Source organism: Oncorhynchus mykiss, chromosome 22 (assembly GCF_057628025.1).
Source record: "Oncorhynchus mykiss isolate SJ-2025 chromosome 22, ASM5762802v1, whole genome shotgun sequence".
In the NCBI taxonomy this organism is placed as follows: domain Eukaryota; kingdom Metazoa; phylum Chordata; class Actinopteri; order Salmoniformes; family Salmonidae; genus Oncorhynchus; species Oncorhynchus mykiss.
Window position 1 is genome coordinate 37,566,293 of NC_143043.1, and position 23,785 is coordinate 37,590,077.

The following is a 23,785-nucleotide window of genomic DNA, read 5'->3' on the forward strand; positions in this document are numbered from 1 at the left end:
ATTACCTTGCCTACTGTTTATTACAGCTGTATAAACTATCCACAAACGTATAAGCCTAGTTAACAGTTTATAAACTATTTATAGACCATTTTACGGTAGCGTTACCTAGCCTACTGTCTCTAAAATAATACTAAAATGTTTATAAACATGTTATAACGTTTATAAAGCTTTATAAAACATATAATATAAAATGTTTATGTAATCTTCACCTTTTTAAACAATAAAATGTTTTGCCCTCACTGTCATTATATGATAATAAAAATTTATGTTTTATAAATAATACATTCTGACAGTTTCCATATTTTTCATTTGAATGGAAAACGGCTCATTGAATCCGTTTCTACCGGGCAGCGAGAGCACTAAGTATTGTCCGTTTGGGAGTGGCCTCTGTAGTAAAAGTCCAGCCCCCTGAAAACAAACCATATTTCAATAGCAAATCCAGTGTCGATATGGCTGAGTTGTAACTTTTTGAGGATACAATTTTTATAACGGCGTCTAAAGCCTTAAAAGATGTGATCACGTAGGCTAACCGTCCAAAAAATCAGTGGAACTCGGTCAGATAAACATTGCGATTTTTTCACTAGAAACAGCTGCCTACTGCTGCACCTCCTACAAACTACGTTGATTCAACATCGTATAACGGTACACACTTCGTCCTGTTTCGTCTGAGGTAAGAATGAAATCGTCCCTTCGGTCGTTACAATGCAACATTATCAAGGATTATAATGGGAACACGGTTAGAGCGGGATTCAATGTCATTGTGTCTGCCATAGCCTACTCTAACGCAACAGTGTTTTATTGCTTCTGTTGGTTGTGTCGCCACTAGCCAGTTGTTGGGGGAAAACCTCGTGCTACCGCCACAGTTATACAAACGCTGCTTCTTATTCAGCACGGGTGAGCAAATGTGTAGCTATATCATCATACATTTCATACATCATGAAGAGGGTCTTACATGATAGAATGTACGAAACGAGCTCGAGCGATGAACAGGCCATGGAGGTGGGTCCTTCGATTTCAGGGCTTTTGTCTCGTGGCTATAGCAGTGTGCCTGGCTATAAAACCATTCTACAATGATCTGCCAACAGATAAGGATAGCCTAATATCGAAACTTGCAATTTAACCTAAATGTAAGAAAGTGTATGTCTGTTTATTCTCAACCATGCCTATTATTGCCTACCCTCATAAACGCCCCTTTCATACCTAGCCAATGCGTCGTGGCCATTGGTAATGCCATTGAAAATGTCATCATTATCGAATTACTGAAGCCAACCTTTGAAAGCAAGGACAACTATTATCAATGCTCTGGTAGCAGTCAAATATTCAAATTGACAATATTATGCCTTTTATCAAAATAAGTAGCATTGTTATTGTCATCAATTACAGCCTCCACATATGAATAACTATTTATTCTAGGAGTATGAGAATGTGAGTGAGATTATCCAGTGGCTATTTACCAGTGGTGGAAAAAGTACTCAATTGTCATACTTAGTAAGGATACCTTAATAGGAATGGACTCAAGTGAAAGTGACAGTCACCCAGTAAAATCCTACTTGAGTAAAAGTCTGAAAGTATTTGGTTTTAAATCTACTTAAGTATCAAAAGTAAATGTAATTGCTAAAATATAAGTATCAAAAGTAAAAGTATAAATAATTTCAAATTCCTTATATTAAGCAAACCAGACTACACATTTTTCATTTATTTTTTTAAATTAAGGGATAACCAGGGGCACACTGCAACACCCAGATATAATTTACAAACAAAGCATTTGTGTTTAGTGAGTCCGCCAGACCAGAGGCAGTAGGGATGACCAGGGATGCTCTCTTGATAAGTGTGTGAATTGGACCACCTGCCAACATGTAATGAGTACTTTTGGGTGTCGGGGAAAATGTATGGATTAAAAAGTAGATTATTTTCTTTAGGAATGTAGTGAAGTAAAAGTTGCCAAACATATAAACAGTAAAAAGAAGTACTGATACCCCCAAAACTACTTAAGTAGTACTTTAAAGTATTTTTATTTAAATACTTTACACCACTGCTAATTACAGTAGCCTCTGGCAGTCAACACACTTTACACATCATGCACATATTTGATCTAGATATAATAGCTCAAAGACACTAACTTTCCAGGAAAAAAAGCAAACCCAACTTTCTTTAATAATATATGACACAAGGACAAGGTTATTTCATTATTAATGGTTATAGTGATTTGATAACTGTAGTCTGGATGAACCCAAAATTACACTATACTACATGCAAGTTAGAGAGAAGAAGGTACAGTAAAACAGGGCTTCATCCCAAATGGTACCCTATTCCCTTTGTAGTGCACTACTTTTGACCAGGGCCCATGACCAGGCCATTTGGCATGTAATCTATGATAATATGCCAGTGGGTGGCTCAGTACTGTGCAGTAAGTCAGAGTTTGCTGCATTTCAATCTACTAATGGGTTTCAAATGTTTCCCGACACTGATTTGGCCAGCAACCATGTAAATCTAACACTCTGCAGTCTTTGGGATAAAAACAGATTTGACTGAAAGGATATGATGATGTTAAGACAAGACATGTTAATGATAACAGCCCAGATGGGTAATCCTCCCACCGCTTGTTTAGCAGAATCATGTAAGTTTATTGGTGTATTTGAAGCTAATAGAATACAATAGAACAGAACAGTTACACTTCCTTCTTCATACTTCATAACTTGATACTGTAGCCTACCTAAGTGCCTGGAGATTGTTTTGTTCTCACAAAGTAACAAGGTATGTCTTGATTCCACGTTTGGGGATGATTTGTTTGTCAACATGATTGTCAATATTGAGCTAGTTGCTACTTATCTATAATGTTGACTTGTTCTCATCTCTTTGTCCTCATTACAGAACATGTGCCCAGAAGGAAAAGTTTGAAGGAGGTACCTGTGATTTCCAGGAAGGTAAAGCATCTAGCCTTTTCATTGTATCATTTGGCGTTTCATTGACAAAGTGATTACAGTTCTAAATGCTATGTTGTATGTGTGCGCGTGTGTGAGTGATCATGTCATTATCATGTCACCTGCTTTGCTATACCTACATCTTTACTTTTCAGACTGAAGGGTGGAACTTGCCAGGATGGATGCCACCAACATACTGCCCATTCTGAAGAAACGCCTAGCCTTCTTGTCAGGTAATAACATGCTCCAATCAGTCAAAAATGTTTGTGGTGAGTACAGTGGTGAGAGTGAGCATTATCAAATAAATAAAAGGCAGGCAGAGTTGACAAAAAAAGACACTTCAAGATATGCAGGCTCATATAAATCCCAGGATTGTCAAGCTTTATGTGTACCACACATCTAACTCTCACTTTCATCAATTTGTTTAATCATCATAGTTGTACTAGGAGTGTAGAAGCTGGTCCTTGGTGGTCTGATAAATACCCCTCTCTACTCTTGCTGCTGGCAGGCAGTGTGTTGTGATGAAGGTGAATGATAATGGCCTGTTGTTCTGCCCTGCCTGCTGCTGCCCGAATTAGGTTTCTCATCATGTTGATGACTCTGATTTGAAGGTCACAGCATCAGGACTGCATCAGAGAGGGACTCTCCAGAGATGCTGAGTGTTCAGAATACTGTTGAAGGTCTCACTGACTTACCAGGCGCTAGATACACAACAAAATGAAGGCTTGTGGCATTAGAATAGAATATATCTTTATTCTACTTGTGACACTGAAAGTATAATGAAAGCTAATAGTTCAGTTCACACATTTTGACAATATAGAATTTGTTTTGATGGTAATAGCTGTTATTATCTTGTTTGCTACTAAGATAACAATGTCTTGGATTGAGCTGCTGTACGTTAAATACTTCACACTGATTTTGTTAGCGAGTAAATGGGGTTTCTCTTGAGATTGAGTTTCTAATTTTGGCAAAATAATAGTTTAGACATAAATGTTTGAATACTTCAACATTTGCCAGTGAGTGTTAAATTAAGACTTCTGCTAGTTTAAAATTGTTTTGTTGTTATTTCCAGACTGGAAAAGGTCTCAAACAGACGCATAATTGTTTCAGGAAAATCATGTGGTTTCCTGTGTTTAGAGTCTTACACACATAAAAGAAAAACAATGAACAGAGCTGCTGCTTTTCATTCAGGGAAATGTTGTGACAAGGTTACTGCCTGACTCACTCTGGCTTGACAGAAGACTAACTTTGATGAGGAGTTGCTTTTACTTCTCTAGTCATCAAGTGTAGGTACATGACTATACCGCTCACTGACTCACACTGGCTTGATAGAAGACTAACTTTGACAAAGAGCTATTGCTTTTACGTCACTGACTCATAGTGGACACTAAACTAACTTTGATGAGAACAAGAGTTGTTGCTTTTACCATTTTAGCCTTGACATGTGGCACTAGTCAGTCTGTTGGTTCATCCCCCTCATAATTATACAGATATGTTATGAGAAATGAGAGCGTTTTATGAGCCTTTCTGTTAGTTTTGGTGTTCGGCAGGATGTTTTTTGGCTGTTCGCGCTCACACAGTTTTTCTTGAGGCATGTTATAGTTCAGTAGCTGTAGGGGTGGGAACTATGGCCGGGATTCTTCTATGAAGTGTTTGCTGTCATTCAACGAGAGAGATTCGAGGGCTCAGCAGCAACGAGACCCTACTGTCTGCAGTGCACTACTAGTTTCCATGCACATTTTTTCACTTGAAAAGTACTACACCCAACATCTTAGCTAGATGTAAAATTGAGGGACTAAGCTATATGTAAAATTGAGGGACTAAGCTATATGTAAAATTGAGGGACTAAGCTATATGTAAAATTGAGGGACTAAGACCTGCAAAAACTTCAAATTTATAACAGATTTCTAGATTTATGTTAGATTCATTTGTCACATATGTCGATTAGAACAGGTGTAGACCTCACAGTGAAATGCTTACTTACAAGCCCTTAACCAACAATGCAGTTTTAAGAAAAATACCTCAAATAAATTAAGAAATAAAAGTAACAAATAATTAAAGAGCAGCAGTAAAATAACAACAGCACGGCTATATACAGAGGGTACTGGTACAGAGTCAGTGTACAGAGTCAATGGGCACCGGTTAGTCAAGGTAATTGAGGTAGTATGTACATGTAGGTAGAGTTATAAAGTGACTATGCATAGATAATAACAGAGAGTAGCAGCAGCGTTAAAAGGGGAGGGGGCAATGCAAATAGTCTGGGTAGCCCTTTGATTAGATGTCCAGGAGTCTTATGGCTTGGGGGTAGAAGCTGTTTAGAAGCCTCTTGGACCTAGACTTAGCGCTCAGGTACCGCTTGCCATGCGGTAGCAGAGAGAACAGTCTATGACTAGGGTGGCTGGAGTCTTTGACAATTTTTAGGGACTTCTTCTGACACTGCCTGGTATAGAGATCCTGGATGGCAGGAAGCTTAGCCCCAGTGAAGTATTGGGCCGTACGCACTATCCTCTGTAGTGCCTTGCGGTCAGAGGCCGAGCAGTTGCCATACCAGGCAGTGAGATGCAACCCGTCAGGATGCTCTCAATGGTGCAGCTGTAGAACCTTTTGAGGATCTGAGGACCCATGACAAATCTTTTCAGTCTCCTGAGAGGGAATAGGTTTTGTTGTGCCCTCTTTATGACTGTCTTGGTGTGCTTGGACCATGTTAGTTTGTTGGTGATGTGGACGCTAAGGAACTTGAAGCTCTCAACCTGCTCCACTATAGCCCCATCGATGAGAATGAGGGCGTGCTCGGGTCTCCTTTTCCAAGAAGGACAAACAACTGTAATCAGTGTTTCCCCTTTCTCCTCTCCAAAAAATATGATGAAAAAAAAACGATATACAGTACAGTGGCAAGAAAAAGTATGTGGAATTACTTGGATTTCTGCATAAATTGGTCATAACATGTGATCTGATCTTCATCTAAGTTACAACAATAGACAAACACAGTGTGCTTAAACTAATAACACACACATTATTGTACTTTTCTTGTGTCTATTGAATACATCATTTAAACTTTCACAGTGTAGGTTGGAAAAAGTATTTGAACCCCTAGGCTAATGACTTCTCCAAAAGGAGTCAGCTAAACTGGAGTCCAATCAATGAGATGAGATTGGAGATGCCTTTCCCTATAAAAAACAGTCACAAAATTTGAGATTGCTATTCACAAGAAGCATTGCCTGATGTGAACTATGCCTCGAACAAAAAAATTAATTCCCAAGTTTATCAAGACATTTTGCAGGAGAATGTGTCCGCCAATTGAAGCTCATCAGAACTTGGGTGATGCAACAGGACAACAACCCAAAACACAAATAAATTTGCAACATAATTATGCCTTCTGGAGTGGCCCAGTCAGAGTCCTGACCTCAACCCGATTGAGATGCTGTGGAATGACCTCAAAAGAGTGGTTCACACCAGACATCCAAAGAATATTTCTGAACTGAAACAGTTTTGTAAAGAGGAATGGTCCAAAATTCCTCCTGACCGTTGTGCAGGTCTGATCCGCAACTACATAAAACGTTTGGTTGAGGTTATTGCTGCCAAAGGAGGGTCAACCAGTTATTAAACCCAAGGGTTCACATACAGTGCCTTGCGAAAGTATTCGGCCCCCTTGAACTTTGCGACCTTTTGCCACATTTCAGGCTTCAAACATAAAGATATAAAACTGTTTTTTTTGTGAAGAATCAACAACAAGTGGGACACAATCATGAAGTGGAACGACATTTATTGGATATTTCAAACTTTTTTAACAAATCAAAAACTGAAAAATTGGGCGTGCAAAATTATTCAGCCCCTTTACTTTCAGTGCAGCAAACTCTCTCCAGAAGTTCAGTGAGGATCTCTGAATGATCCAATGTTGACCTAAGTGACTAATGAGGATAAATACAATCCACCTGTGTGTAATCAAGTCTCCGTATAAATGCACCTGCACTGTGATAGTCTCAGAGGTCCGTTAAAAGCGCAGAGAGCATCATGAAGAACAAGGAACACACCAGGCAGGTCCGAGATACTGTTGTGAAGAAGTTTAAAGCCGGATTTGGATACAAAAAGATTTCCCAAGCTTTAAACATCCCAAGGAGCACTGTGCAAGCGAAAATATTGAAATGGAAGGAGTATCAGACCACTGCAAATCTACCACGACCTGGCCGTCCCTCTAAACTTTCAGCTCATACAAGGAGAAGACTGATCAGAGATGCAGCCGAGAGGCCCATGATCACTCTGGATGAAATGCAGAGATCTACAGCTGAGGTGGGAGACTCTGTCCATAGGACAACAATCAGTCGTATATTGCACAAATCTGGCCTTTATGGAAGAGTGGCAAGAAGAAAGCCATTTCTTAAAGATATCCATAAAAAGTGTCGTTTAAAGTTTGCCACAAGCCACCTGGGAGACACACCAAACATGTGGAAGAAGGTGCTCTGGTCAGATGAAACCAAAATTGAACTTTTTGGCAACAATGCAAAACCTTATGTTTGGCGTAAAAGCAACACAGCTGAACACACCATCCCCACTGTCAAACATGGTGGTGGCAGCATCATGGTTTGGGCCTGCTTTTCTTCAGCAGGGACAGGGAAGATGGTTAAAATTGATGGGAAGATGGATGGAGCCAAATACAGGACCATTCTGGAAGAAAACCTGATGGAGTCTGCAAAAGACCTGAGACTGGGACGGAGATTTGTCTTCCAACAAGACAATGATCCAAAACATAAAGCAAAATCTACAATGGAATGGTTCAAAAATAAACATATCCAGGTGTTAGAATGGCCAAGTCAAAGTCCAGACCTGAATCCAATCGAGAATCTGTGGAAAGAACTGAAAACTGCTGTTCACAAATGCTCTCCATCCAACCTCACTGAGCTCGAGCTGTTTTGCAAAGAGGAATGGGAAAAAAATTCAGTCTCTCGATGTGCAAAACTGATAGAGACATACCCCAAGCGACCCAAGCGTATATCAGTTTTATATCTTTATGTTTGAAGCCTGAAATGTGGCAAAAGGTCGCAAAGTTCAAGGGGGCCGAATACTTTCGCAAGGCACTGTACTTTTGCCACCCTGGACTGTGAATGTTGACATGGTGTGTTCAGTAAAGACATGAAAACGTATAATTGTTTGTGTGTTATTAGTTTAAGTAGACTGTGTTTGCATATTGTTGTGACTTAGATGAAGGTCAGATAAAATGTTATGCCCAATTTATGCAGAAATCCAGGTAATTCAAAAGGGTTCACATACTTTTACCAGTCAAAGTTTTGGACACACCTACTCATTCCAGGGTTTTCTTTATTTTTACTATTTTCTACATTGTAGAATAATTGTGAAGACATCGAAACTATGAAATAACACATATGGAATAATCTAGTAAGCAATAAAGTGTTAAACAAATCAAAATATATTTTATATTTGAGATTCTTCAAAGTAGCCACCCTGTGCCTTGATGACAGCTTTGCACACTCTTGACATTCTCTCAACCAGCTTCATGAGGTGGCCACCTGGAATGCATTTCAATTAACAGGTGTGCCTGATTAATTATGGAATTTCTTTCCTTCATAAATGCATTTGAGCCAATCAGTTGTGTTGTGACAAGGTAGAGGCGGTATTAGGGCTGGGCGATATGGCAGATTATCACGAATATCTTTATATTTTTTCATTCGATAACGATAATTATCACTATATTAATAAAATAATGTTTAAAAGGTGCATATCTGCTTCAGACTCAAGAATACCTAATGCCTGAACAAACCACTAGGCAGGTAGCCTAGTGGTTAGAGCATTGGGCCAGTAACCAGCAGGTAGCCTAGTGGTTAGAGCGTTGGGCCAGTAACCAGCAGGTAGACTAGTGGTTAGAGTGTCAGGTCAGTAACCGAAAGGTTGCTAAATCGAATTTTTAAATGTATTTTATTTCACCTATATTTAACAGTTGAGAACAAGTTCTCATTTAAAACTGCGACCTGGCCAAGATAAAGCAATGCAGTGAAACACAAACAACAACACAGAGTTACCCATGGAATAAACAAACATACAGTTAATAACACAATAGAAAAAAATCTATATACAGTGTGTGCAAATTAGTTAAGATTAGGGAGGTAAAGCAATAAATTGGCCATAGTGGCGAACTAATTACAATTTAGCAAATAAACACTGGAGTGATAGATATGCTGAAGATGAATGTGCACAAGTAGAGATATTGGGGTGCAAAGGAGCAAAAAAAACAATATGGGGATGAGGTAGTTGGATGGGCTATTTACAGATGGGCTATGTACAGGTGCAATGATCTGTGAGCTGCTCTGACAGCTGATGCTTAAAGTTAGTGAGGGAGATATGAGTCTCCAGCTTCAGTGATTTTTGCAATTCGTTCCAGTCATTGGCAGCAGAGAACTGGAAGAGTGTTGGAGACTATTTTGTAAATGACATCGCCGAAGTCAAGGATCGGTAGGATAGTCAGTTTTACGGGGGTATGTTTGGCAGCATGAGTGAAGGATGCTTTGTTGCGAAATAGGAAGCTGATTCTAGATGTAATTTTGGATTGGAGATGTTTAATGTGAGTCTGGAAGGAGAGTGAGTCTGGAAGGAGAGTTTACAGTTTAACCAGACACCTAGGTATTTGTAGTTGTCCACATATTCTAAGTCAGAACCGTCCAGAGTAGTGATGCTAGTCAGAAGGGCGGGTGCGGGCAGCGAACGGTTGAAGAGCATGCATTTAGTTTTACTAGCATTTAAGAACAGCTGGAGGCTACGGAAGGAGTGTTGTAATGCAGTACGCCACAGGATGTTTTTGTGCTGGTCAAATGCAGTCAGGTCTGGAGTGAACCAAGGGCTCTGTTCCTGGTTTTCCATTTTTTGATTGGGGAATGCTTATTTATGATGGTGAGGAAAGCACTTTTAAAGAATAACCAGGCATCCTCTATTGACGGAACTAGGTCAATATCCTTCCAGGATACCCAGGCCAGGTCGATTAGACAGGCCTGCTCGCTGAAGTGATTTAGGGAGCGTTTGACTGTGATGAGGTGTGGTCGTTTGACCGCAGACCCATTACGGATGCAGGCAATGAGGCAGTGATCGCTGAGATGCTGGTTGTGTGAGATTGAGGGCATCTAGTTTAGATTGTAGAACGGCCAGGGTGTTAAGCATGTCCCAGTTTAGGTCACCTAACAGTACGAGCTCTGAAGATAGATGGGGGGCAATCAATTCACATATGGTGTCCAGGGCACAGCTAGGGGCAGAAGGGGGTCTATTACAAGTGGCAACTGTGAAAGAATTGTATCTGGAAAGGTGGATATTTAGAAGTAGAAGCTTGAATTGTTTGGGCACAGACCTGGATAGTATGACATAACTCTGCAGGCTATCTCTGCAGTAGATTGCAACTCGGCCCCCTTTGGCAGTTCTATCTTGTAGGAAAATGTTATAGTTAGGGATGGAAATTTCAGGATGGCCTTCCTAAGTCAGGATTCAGACACGGCTAGGACATCTGGTTTGGCAGAGTGTGCTAAAACAGTGAATAAAACAAACTTAGGGAGGAGGTTTCTAATGTTAACGTGCATGAAACCATGGTTTTTACGGTTACAAGGTTTTTACGGTTACAAATGAGAGTGCCTGGGGAATGGGAGTGGAGCAAGGCGCTGCAGGGCCTGGATTAACCTCTACATCACCAGAGGAACAGAGGAGGAGTAGGATAAGGGTATGGCTAAAGACTATAAGAGCTGGTCGTCTATTGCGTTCGGAACAGAGAGTAAAAGGAGTAGGTTTCTGGAGCTGAAGAATAGATTGAAGGCATAATGTACAGACAAGGGTATTGTAGGATGTGAATACAGTGGAGGTAAACCTAGGCATTGAGTGACGATGAGAGAGGTTTTGTCTCTAGAGACATAATTTAGACCAGGAGAGGTCACCGCATGGAGGCTCTACAGTGAAATAAGGCAATAATCACTAACCAAAACAGCAATGGATATTGGGAGAGGCATGCATAGCCAAGTGATCATAGGGACCCGTGGGTAGCTAGGCGAGCTGGAGACACGGCGATTCTGACAGCTAGTGGGCCGGGGCTAGCAGAAGGGCCTTAGGGGGCGTCGCGATGGAAGAAGTCTGTTGTAGCCCCCTCGGACGGTTACGTTGGTTGACCAGTCGTGTTGGATTGACAGGGCTCCGTGTAGGCAGTAAATGGGTCCAGGCCAATTGGCAAAATAGGTATTGTAGCCCAAGAAATTGGCTGATGGTCCTCTTCAGCTAACAGTCCAATATGCTCTAGACAGCTAGCGGGCCGCGGCTAGCAGGCTAGCAGATGGGCCTTCAGGGGACGTCGCGACGGAGGAGCCTGTTGAAACCACTCGTAATGGATCAGCGGGGCTCCGTGTCAGCAGTAAAAGGGGCCAAGGCCAATTGGCAAAATATGTTTTGTAGCCCAAGGAGTGGCTGATGGACCTAGCCGGGAGATGGGCCTAGCACGAGGCTAGTTCCAGGCTCACTGGTGCTTGCTTTGGGACAGAGATGTTAGCCAGGGGGTAGACCTGCAGTAGGAAACCGGAGATGTGGAGAAAAAGCAGTCCGGTATGCTCTGGGTTGAATTGCGCTGTGCAGACTGGCAGGAGTTGACCGGGCTAAGGTTAGCTGATGACTGCTATCAGTGGCTAACTGACTACTGACAAGGTAACAATCTGTTGTTTTACCCCTGAACAAGGCAGTTAACCCACTGTTCCACGATAGTCAGTCATTGTAAATAAGAAGTTGTTCTTAACTGACTTGCCTAGTTAAATAAAAGTTACATTTATACTTTAAGGTATTGTTCCATGTTTGTGGCCAGGGAGCACGTACCTAGGGTCAATTAATTTGATAAGCCTCTTGAAACATTCCTTTTCGACTGTGCTAATTGGTAGCATGTCCTTAGCAATGCAATGCATAATAGCATTTGTGATGTCTTTGTCTTTTCAATGTTTGCTTGTAGGGCATCATTTCTGTCGGTGTTGACTGCTTCGGGCAAACATCCCTAGATTGGCTGTTGATTGAGGGGCATTTATCAATACCGTGGCGCAAACTCAAACTTCATGCATGTTCCAAAGAGTGATTTTGCTTCAGATGTTGAAAAAGGTTTGTCATATTACCAAACTTAGCCACCTGTCTACGGAACAATTTGCACCGAACATTGCTCTGCTCTTGGTCGGACTTCAAAAAGCCAAACCACTTCCAAATTACTGAAACAGTTTAACCCTTTTTGCCAATAATATATTCTCTGTCTCCATGGCTATCACTGCCACTGTTTTCACCCACATCACTCATTTTATGTTGTTAATCGTGGCTACTCCATCACTCGAGATGCTAAGTGGTTTTTAGTGGGCGTATACCTCTCCACGTACATATTGTCACTGTTTGGACTGTTTTGCTATCACAGACTGGAACATGTTCCGGGATTCTCCTAATGGCATTGAGGAGTACACCACATCAGTCACTGGCTTTATCAATAAGTGCATTGAGGACGTGGTCCCCACAGTGACTGTACATACAGTACATACCCCAACCAGAAGCCATGGATTACAGGCAACATCCGCACTGAGCTAAAGGGTAGAGCTGCCGCTTTCAAGGTCTAGGACTCTAACCCGGAAGCTTACAAGAAATCCTGCTATGCCCTGCGTCGAACCATCAAACAGGCAAAGCGTCAATACAGGGCTAAGATTGAATCATACTACACCGGCTCTGACGCTCGTCTTATGTGGCAGGGCTTGCAAACTATTACAGACTACAAAGGGAAGCACAGCTGCGAGCTGCCCAGTGACATGAGCCAACCTCAATCACTTCTTTGCTCGCTTCGAGGCAAGTAACACTGAGGCATGCATGAGAGCATCAGCTGTTCCGGATGACTGTGTGATCACGCTCTCCGTAGGCAATATGAGTAAGACCTTTAAACAGGTCAACATACACAAGGCTGCGGGGCCAGACAGATTACCAGGGCATGTGCTCCGAGCATGTGCTGACCAACTGGTAGGTAGGTGTCTTCACTGACATTTTCAACATGTCCCTGATTGAGTCTGTAATACCAACATGTTTCAAGCAGACCACCATAGTCCCTGTGCCCAAGATCACAAAGGCAAATTGCTTTAATGGCTACAGACCCGTAGCACTCACGTCCGTAGCCATGAAGTGCTTTGAAAGGTTGGTAATGGCTCACATCAACACCATTCTCCCAGAAACCCTAGACCCACTCAATTTGCATACCGCCCAAACAGATCCACAGATAATGCCATCTCTATTGCACTCCACACTGCCCTTTCCCACCTGGACAAAAGGAACACTTATGTGAGATTGCTATTCATTGACTAGAATGTCATGGCATTTGGTGCCCATAGATTTTGTTATAATGTTTGAGTCACTTAGAAGCATAAGAACACGGCATAAGCCATTGCAAAATATCTAGAATTGCTGGAAACAACAATCTTTTGTCTCTGCGGCCAAGAGGTCCTCAACATTTTTGGATCGGAGTCAAAAGTAGTGCACAAATAGGGCAACATTTGGGATACACCCAGAGGCAGAGCTTCCACCATCATTGCAGCTATCCTTGGCGTTTACAAGACGTTACTCCTCCTTTAATAGTTGATTCTTGGCAGACTTTGAATACTTGGTTCTGCCTGACCTTCTCCAAACCTGCCGTTATATGACTGTTATTTTACATGCAATTTTTAGTGTGCATTCTCTGAAGATTCATTGTTAATGACTCATACAATTAATCCATGTAGATACCTTAGAATTAGGATTAGAACTGCCTTGGAACCTCTGACCATGGCAATTTGACTGGTACTCTAATGGGTACGCCCACTACGGTAGATACACCAGGTCTCTCTTGCAAAATAGATTTTATTTCAATGAGAAATACAATTATTTATATCAACTTTATTTCTGCATAAGGTGACTAAGAGTTTATTTTCTGGTTGTTTCACATTCACAGGAGGCAAGGACAGACGCAGTGGGCTGATCCTTACCATTCCACTATGTACAGAACAGACCAGTATGGAGGAGCTCAGCTCCACGTTGGATTACCTCCTTGGCATCCCCAGGTAAGATCCCATTACTGGCACACCCTGTATTATCACCATTGACTTATACTGTATACATCTAGACACATACACTGAGAGAACAAAATATTAGGAACACCTTCCTAATATTGAGTTGCACCCCCTTATTGCCCTCAGAACAGCCTCAATTCGTCGGGGCATGGACTCTACAAGGTGTTGAAAGCGTTTCACAGGGATGCTGGCCCATGTTGACTCCAATGCATCCCATAGTTGTGTCTAGTTGACTGGATGTCCTTTGGGTGGTGGACCATTCTTGATACACACATGAAACTGCTGAGCATGAAAAACCCATCAGCGTTGCAGTTCTTGACACACTCAAACCGGTGTGCCTGGCACCTAACACTTAAATATTTTGTCTTGCCCATTGAATGGCACACATACACAATACATGTCTCAATTGGCTCAAGGCTTAAAAATAAATCTGTATCTTCTCCTTCATCTACACTGATTAGAGATGAATAAAAGAAGATTGTCTGTATATAAGGACACCTTGTGAGTTATGTCGCTCCTTAGTATTCCCTTAATCCTCTCCTCCGCCCTCAGGGCGATAGCAAGAGGCTCAATAGCCATATCAAATAGGAAATGGGATAAACAGCAACCCTGCTGGCCCCCGCGTGGAGAGGGAAGTAGCTGGAGGTAACATTGTTGGTGCGAACAAAAGCCACAGTGGATAAGTACAAAATCTTAATCCAGGAAAGTAATGAGGGGTGTAGGGTATTTTATCTGTTCAAAGGGAAGAGAGACTGCAGAATCTTCAAACAACAACTTATAAGATTTGCAAAAATGGAGCAGTTAACTATGCACTTCAACAGTGCATAGTGAAGGACCAACGAACAGAGTTGGCTCTCAGCTGTCAAAGAAAAGTCCAACCTCTTTGTCTATGTGGCAGTTGGCAGATGTGTGCAAACAGTGGGGAACAGAATGTATAAAATGAGTTTAGCTTGTCTGTGTAGATTAAGCTAGCTGACATTGCCAACATTGTGTGTTCCTTCCTGCAAGATTCCACACAGAGGAGTTCCTGCAGCTAGTACAAACGGGATGTCGCATACTGCGGTCGCACCCGACTCTTATCTGTATGCCCAGATGTATAACTAAGTCACACAAGGCAACAAGCCTGCATAAGCCAAAAAAAAACACTAGCATACACTAGTGGTCAAACGTTTTAGAACACCTCAATCAAAGGTTTTTCTTTATTTTTACTATTTTCAACATTGTAGAACTATGAAATAACACACATGGAATCATGTAGTGACCAAAAAATTGTTAAACAAATCAAAATATATTTTATATGACAGCTTTGCACACTCTTGACATTCTCTCAACCAGCTTCAGCTGGAATGCTTTTCCAACTGTCTTGAAGGAGTTCCCACATATGCTGAGCACTTGTTGGCTTCTTTTCCTTCACTCTGCGGTCCTACTCATCACAAACCACCTCAATTTGGTTGTGGTCATGGGATTGTGGAGACCAAGTCATTTGATGCAGTACTTCATCACTCTCCTTCTTCGTAAAATAGCCGTTACACAGCCTGGAGGTGTGTTGGTTTTTCTTTGGATTTCCTCCTACCGTATATATTGTGTTATATTCTCCTACATTATTTTAACATTTCCACAAACTTCAAAGTTTTTCCAATGGTACCAATTATATGCATATCCTGGCTTCAGGGCCTGAGCAACAGGTAGTTTACTTTGGGCACGTCAGTCAGGTGGAAATTGAGAACAAAGGGGCCTAGCCCGAAGAAGTTTTATCATAATTTATAATAAGCATTATTGCAAAAAAGATAACTAAGCCATAAATCAACCAATGAAATACTGTTGAAACCATTTTGCTAATTTGCTTATACTCCCTTATCATACTGGTGACCTCCCCGCAGAGTTAGCCCTTAGGAAGAAATCCCAACTGTACAGTAGACCCAATCTAGTGAAATTTGTATCAAAACAAACAAAGACAAAAATAAACAAACAACACAACAACAGCAATACACTTCTTCATATAAACTGGAGGTGGGAAAAAAAAAAAAATGTTTTATAGGCAGACATGTGAAGAAACAAATTTGTATATTTACCAAAAGCCCCAGGGGACCGGTAATTAAAAAACAACAACACTGCCTGTTCAATAAAAAATAAACAAATTAGAATAACAATTCAAATTATAAACTTCTTCCTAATTATTAGTGTTTACATAGCCCATTTAAATCTCACCCAATGTCTTCTTTCTTTCTAGTGAGGGTGATTAGGTCTCACCAGGAAGTCAGAATAGAGGTCATTCAACCCCTTTAAAGGTTTTCTTTCTCTTTTCGTTGGAGCTGATAGCCAGAGCGAATTTACGAACCATCCACATTAACAATGTCCATTGAGAACGCACAACGACTGTACCATTTAGCTAAGCTAAGAAAGACATGAATAATCAAGTCAATAAACATTGGGTAGTTGGATAGCATATAGTTAATATACTGAAAAGTTTGATGTATTAGTAGCCAACTAACCTTAGGTAGCTAGCAAATATATATTACAGGTACATACTGCTGTAATGATATGCTATGCCGTTCATAAGGATAGAGTAACTAACAAATTGTCAGCCAACATAACGTGTAATGTAACTTATTTGAAAAGTCATTACTTTATAACATTGCTCAACATTTTCTTTACATTTGTCATAATTAGTTAAAGCAATGAATTTGTATCCACTCTTGTCGGACTTCTGATGCATATTATCTGCCATTTTAAAACGTTGTGAAGCCACGCCCATTTTCAGAACAATTGTATTATGGGTCCTAAAATCACGGAAATAGTGTCCACTGCTTGTATACTTCGTATTTTGCCGAATGTAGTACGACAACCGGGAACATTTGGCATACTACTATAACCAATAAGTATACTAAATACTCAATTTACTTAACTAACGGTACGGTTAGTGCGTTTATGCTGAGTGCATCTAATATTTTTGGTTTTTATCAGTTTTGCTTTTTTGTTTATAGAATGCTAACATCAAAACGCTGGTATATTGAGCTTTTGATTGATCTTATATGTCATTGTGCCAACTCACAATAGCATCACAGAATTATTTAATAGATTAGAATTTTTCCGTCGGCAGGGAAATGCTGCCCAATTTTATCCATGATTAGATTTTTTTCATATTCAAGCTGAATTGGTAGAATGCTCTTGCGCTTCTTTCAATGCCTTTATGGCTTTGTTATAGTTTACCTTTTCTATTCTATCTGTCAGAAACAACAGATGACATTTCAATGGGGGTTATTTTTGCGCCTCTCTCTGTGTCGAGAGTGTTTAGATTTCATCACTCACGGCTCTAATATATGTACTTTTTTAAATTAATGAATTAATTATTTAAATTTTACCCCAATTGTTAGTAGTTACTATATTGTCTCATCGCTACAACTCCCGTATGGGCTCGGGAGAGACAAAGGTCGAAAGCCATGCATCCTCCGAAACACAACCCAACCAAGCCGCACTGCTTCTTAACACAGCGCGCATCCAACCCGGAAGCCAGCCGCACCAATGTGTCGGAGGAAACACCGTGCCCCTGGTAACCTGGTTAGCGCGCACTGCGCTCGGTCCGCCACAGGAGTCGCTAGTGCGCGATGAGACAAGGATATCCCTACCGGCCAATCCCTCCCTAACCCGGACGACGCTAGGCCAATTGTGTGTCGCCCCATGGACCCCCCGGTCGCGGCCGGCTGCGAATATATGTCCATTTTAACAATTTTTCAAGGTAATGATACCCACTTCCATGGAGAGTAGTTATGGTATTTGTACCTTTTAATTGGTCACGGCACCTGATACCTTGTATTAGAACTAATACTGAGGCGTCTGCCAATTTACTACTGGAGAATACAGAAGACCTAATGTTTTATACCAGTGGCAAGCTTCAAATATCACTGTTGTTTACAACACTTATTACCAAAATTAGGGTCCATCTTCTGTCCATAATATAAATCTCTTGTCAATACACACACACACTCAGGAAACAAAAAACAAACACACAAAATAAAAGTATTTGGTTAAGAACATCTTCCTTTCTTATAATTTACAAGGAGTCATTTCTTCTCCGTCAAAATATTTTTTAATTACTCTATGTAATTTTACATTTTGTACCCACATGGTAGTTCCTCCTATGCAATTTACATGTAGGTTTTAAATGTTTTGTATTACATTTGTATTAAATAGTATCTGCAAAACACCAGTCTCAACGTCAACAGTGAAGAGGTGACTCCGGAATGCTGGCCTTCTAGGCATAGTTCCTCTGTCCAGTGTCTGTGTTCTTTTGCCCATCTTAATCTTTTCTTTTTATTGGCCAGTCTGAGATATGGCTAAATCTTTGCAACTCTGCCTAGAAGGCAAGAATTCCGGAGTCACCTCTTCACTGTTAACGTTGAGACTGGTGTTTTGCGGGTACTATTTGATGAAGTTGTTCTGTTGTACGAGATCTTCAGTTTCTTGGAAATTTCTCGCATGGAATAGCCTTAATTTCTCAGAACAAGAATAGACTGACGAGTTTCAGAAGAAAGCTCTTTGTTTCTGGCCACTTTGAGCCTGTAATCGAACCCACAAATGCTGATGCTCCGGATACTCAACTAGTCCAAAGAAGGCCAGTGTTATTGCTTCTTTAATTAGCACAACAGTTTTCAGCTGTGGTAACATAATTGCAAAATGATTTCTAATGATCAATTTGCCTTTTAAAATGATAAACATGGATTAGCTAACACAACGTGCCATGGAACACAGGAGTGATGGTTGCTGATAATGGGCCTCTGTAAACCTATGTGGATATTCCATTAAAAATCAGCCGTTTCCATCTACAATAGTCATTTGCAACATTAGCAATGTCTACACTGTATTTCTGATCAATTTGATGTTATTTTAATGGACAAAAATGTGCTTTCTTTCAAAAACAAGGAAATGTCTAAGTAACCCCAAACTTTTGAACGGTAGTGTAAATAGTAAAGTAAAGTACATATCCCCCTAAAAACTACTTAAGTAGTACTTTCAAGTATTTTTACTTAAGTACTTTACACCACTGTATAAAGTGGTGGTCCCATGTTTCATGAGCTGAAATAAAAGATCCCAGAAATGTTCCATATGCACAAAAAGCTTGTTTCTCTCAAATGTTGTGCTCTAATTTGTTTACATCCCTGTTAGTGGGCATTTTCCTTTGCCAAGAGTATCCATCCACCTGACAGGTTTGGCATATCAAGAAGCTGATTAAACAGCACGATCATACTGAGGACAATAAAAGGCCACTCTAAAAGGTGCAGTTTTGTCACAAAACACAATGTCACAGATGTCTCAAGTTTTGGGGGAGCATGCAATTGGCATGCTGACTGCAGGAATGTCCACAATAGAATTTAATGTTAATTTCACTTCAATAAATCACCTCCAAAGTTGTTTTAGAGAATTTGCAGTAGGTTCAACCAACCCCAGAACTGCAGACCACGTGGATGGCGTTGTGTTGACGGTTTTCTGATGTCTACGTTGTGAACAGAGTATCCCATTTTTGACGGTGTGGTCATGGTATTCGCAGGCATAAACTACTGACAACGAACACAATTGCATTTTATCGATAGCAATTTTAATTCACAAAAATAACATGACGAGCTCCTGAGGCCCATTGTTAGGCCCATTTTTTTAAGGTATCTGTGACCGACAGATACATATCTGTATTCCCAGTCATGTGAAATCCATAGATTAGGGCATAATTTATTTATATCAATTGTCTGATTTCCTTATATGAACTGTAACTCAGTAAAATCTTTGACGTTGATGCATGTTGCGTTTATTTTTTTGTTCAGTATACTGTATATTGAGTTAAGGATAGGTTGCTGATAGGTGGCTCCATTGCCTTTGAAAAAGCACTTGTATAGCAACACTATTGCATACTCATTGGCCTCTCAGCATTCTATTTAGATTGAGATAGTTCTGCTACATTAGTCTGTAGGAGAGATGACCAAAATAATATGCTAAGAAGGATCACGCTATGTAAGCTTATGTCTCCTGCATGATGATCACACACTTCTGTTCAATATTTACCTTGGCTTTATGGTCCTCTGTGGCTCAGTTGTTAAGAGCGTGGCACCAAGGTTCTGGGTTCAATTGCTGTAGTCATGCTTGCTTCATCTGCATATATGAAACTGTCTTATTTAAGGGCCAGATTGGGATCCTTGGTGTCAGATTCATGGAGCAAGAGCACACATTATTACAGGTAGACGTAATCACCATGTTTTTTTCCCTATCTTCTCTCCTCTCTTCAGTGACAAGTGTAAAGCAAGAGGCTTCACAGTCATCGTGGATGGACGGAAGTCTCAGTGGAACATAGTGAAGACGGTGGTGCTCATGTTGCAGGTAGGAACTGATAGAAGAAAGGGTTCATGTTGCAGGTAGGAACTGATAATCAGGGCAGATGTGTTCCTTTAAGGATAAAACCACAGTTTACCCCCACACTACAGCGAGATGAGAAGTCCATATTTCTGTGGATCAAATAGAAGAAGGCCTGTCTAACTACTCCCTTTGGAATGTATAGTGGAATACATTACAGTCATATAGAGTGAATACTAATAAAATCATCTACAATTTGACAGAATGATTACTCATATAGGGCAAGGACATGGAGTTTATTGCAGTTAGTCAGTTGCTACTGTCTGTGTTATACTCTGCATAGAAACAGTCAGGAGATTATAGCCGTCTGCTATAACAGATTCTTGTAGGGGAGGGTGTGGTAAGGTTGGTCGATATGGCCTAAAAATCTAGATTCTAGATCTAGATTTTTTCAAATTTATGGGTGATTCACAATATATATAGATAAAAAAAAAAAAAATGCTTTCTCTAAATAAGCTTTGTTGCACAATACAATACTGCATTTCAAACACTCAGGAATAATCTAATGAATTCAGGGCTTGTAAAATGATATCTAGGCTAAATATAAGCCTTCCACTACCACTAATCATTTAATTATTTTATCAGAATAGTTTAACATGCTTTTTTTTGCAATAATCACTAATCTGGCTTTCACATCTGTCTGTGAACATTATTTATTTTTAGCAGATTTAACCAGAACCGTGCAATATGCACATCCACTAATAATGACCTTCTTCTGGTAGCAGCAGTAGTGGATTTAGGTATGGGCGACACGGGCAGCAGCACAGGGCAGCACAGGGCGCCCATACAAACATTTTTGGAATGGGGACATTCACGATCGGTTTTCTATCGCTCATTTGCATGTCACGTCAATGATATCATGTCACCGTGTGGGACTGTGGGTCAATGAACCTTGTCAGAGTGGGCGCCCTGATTCTAGTTGGTGAGCTAGGCAGGCTACTGCCTGGGAAGGTCTCCCACTCAAAAGTACGAGATCGGGAGGGGGCGGGGGTAGGTTGACCTCAGGTCTCCCCACTGGAAGCCCGAGGTAGGGGGAGCGGGGGAATCTATCAATTAGCGCTCCTCTAACTTTGTACAGTACTAAAACCAACACTATGAAATGCTGCCAAATAAACCACAATTAATTCATAATACTGTGAACATATATAGTTTCACAAACATTGTTGCATTTTTTTCATATTGTTGCATATTTTGTATCTTTTGCGATATATTGAGTCTTTTGGGATGCGTTGAAACGGGAGTTCGCCCAGGGAGCCATACAAGCTAGAACCGCCACTGGGTAGCAGGCATTATAGAAATGTAACATAGGTCTCATAAACAATCTCTCTAGCACAAGCCCACGTGCTAGTGAGTAGGCAGCTAATCTGTATATTTCAAGTCTAGCCACCTTGGATGTATTTGCTTGCTAACAAGGTAGAACAGTTGAACTGTTATGAATACATCCTCCTGTCTGTCTCCAACTGTTTAAACAACATAGCCTGTTCACTTTGTTTAGATGTTGAAATCAAGTGGGCTACCTGGATGAGAAGATGCTTATTTCTCAGAATGAGAACGTGTTGCCAATTCCTTATATATATGACTTTTTATCCTCATTGCACATTTTTAAAACACAGACTAGACAGCTGCTAGCGCATAACAGTCTGGCTAAAATGCTGCTAGCATACATCATGGTACCGGAAATGCTGTTAGCAGAAACTAAGCATACATTTCCCAAAATCATGTTCATTGATACTCCTGTTTTAGTATGGTCTGCTCTGTTTTACATTTGGGGAGTTGAGACATAAAAAGGGTATCGCTAAAAAAAGTTAAGTTCTTGTCTATTACAGTAAAATAATATCTTAATGTGTTCCGGTGTCCATATGACCGTTTCTGTTGAACCAAACCTCAAATGCAAATAGCGAGTTGAAACTGCTTATGGTCAGAGAGGAAGAAGTGATCTTTTAGTAGAGCCCTGCACTGGCATGAATTTTAAGCCCGAGTCCTACCCAGGCCTGCGACATTCAGGCCCTACCCTACCCAGGTCCGATTGCATCTACTAAATTTAAAGCCTGGCCCGGCCCGAAACCCGAAATAACCTCCTCTATTAGTAAATCCGTTAGCTGCTCCTCTCTTTCTATCACTTTCTGTCTGTGTGCAGGCAGGTCATGGCGCTCTGAGTCTGAGTATCTATAGCAACGGCTCGGCTTAGGCTGCTCTGCTCCAGGACGAGACATGAGAGAGCAGTGAGCTGTTAGCTACTTTTTGCCGCTCTAAACTCAAGGAACATTATTATTTTCTGTGAAATAATATCTCCTGTTTTATATTTATATTGACGAGGTTGAAGCACTTCTGACATCATGTTATGATCTTAGTCAGATATGACTGTACTGTGTAGCAGAGCACGAGCAAATGGATCAGCTTCAAAATGTTAGTGATCAATGTATTGATACCCGAGCCCTGCCCGTACCTTAGTTATTGATGAAAAAAACAGACCTTTACCCTTCCCAACCCAATGTATAATGTCGGGCTCGGGTCGGATATCTTTCATCGTGGTTGTTCTGAGTGGCGGGGGGAGGGGCTTGGTGTCTGTGTGTGAGTGGGAAGGTGCACACAGCACAGATGGAGGGAAGGAGACGAGGCCAAAAAGACTGATACAGGCATTTGGAACATCACGCTAAGACATTAATTCAAATGAATTCGATATAACGCCCAGTCCTAGAGTGAGGATATAAAAATACTTTCACATGAGGATGTGTTCTGTTCCCAATGGCCTATTTAACAATGTTCAGCAGATTTAACCCTTTAAAACCCATGTCTCTTTATCTTTAATTATCCCTGTGAATATTCATGATTGTCACGATGTAGCCATTTCCTGCAGTCAAATGACCTAGTGGCCCCATGGTTGGAATGTTATTCATATTTTTCATCATTTCCTAATTCATAAACATATATGTTTTTATAAAGTGAAAACCTGGTGTTTCTATTTCAAGCAGTTTTGTTATATTTCAGTCTTCTGTGATGTATATAAAGTATAGTATTGGGATGCAAACTCAAAATTGAATAAATGTCAACTCTATATCTGACATGGTACAGGTGTCTTATTTTTTTTAAGCCCATAGCCGTGTGTGTAAGATGTATACTTTTGTTTCAAAGTAGATTTGTTTAAGACTACCAAGAAGCACTCTGTGTGACCCTGATTTATCCCATTGCAGTAAAAGGCTAATGATTAATTAGCACAGTATACAATAGAGGAGCAGATGTCTGAGTGAGAAGCAGACAGACGTGGACATGAAGTTGCCACAGGGGAACCATCTCGGCCTACCTCCACCACATTAACAGCTCTCTGCCAATCAGAACGTGACAAAGAGCCTTGGAGGAGAAATAAAATGGTTGTCCCAACCCAGATGTTGC

At 40.7% G+C, this 23,785-nt stretch overlaps 1 protein-coding gene across 2 annotated transcripts in view; it reads left to right on the forward strand.

Annotated features, from left to right (window-relative positions):
• Window positions 1-336: 336 nt before the first annotated feature.
• Window positions 337-23,785, forward strand: part of LOC110501767 (SEC14 domain and spectrin repeat-containing protein 1) — a 57,116-nt gene continuing 33,667 nt past the window's right edge. For both annotated transcript variants that reach the window (XM_021579545.3, XM_021579547.3), the window contains exons 1-5: window positions 337-670; window positions 2,872-2,924; window positions 3,077-3,154; window positions 13,882-13,990; window positions 20,272-20,362. In XM_021579545.3, coding sequence (XP_021435220.2) covers window positions 3,100-3,154; window positions 13,882-13,990; window positions 20,272-20,362 — 255 coding nt within the window. In that variant the 5' untranslated portion in view covers window positions 337-670; window positions 2,872-2,924; window positions 3,077-3,099. The remainder of the gene's footprint in view (window positions 671-2,871; window positions 2,925-3,076; window positions 3,155-13,881; window positions 13,991-20,271; window positions 20,363-23,785) is intronic.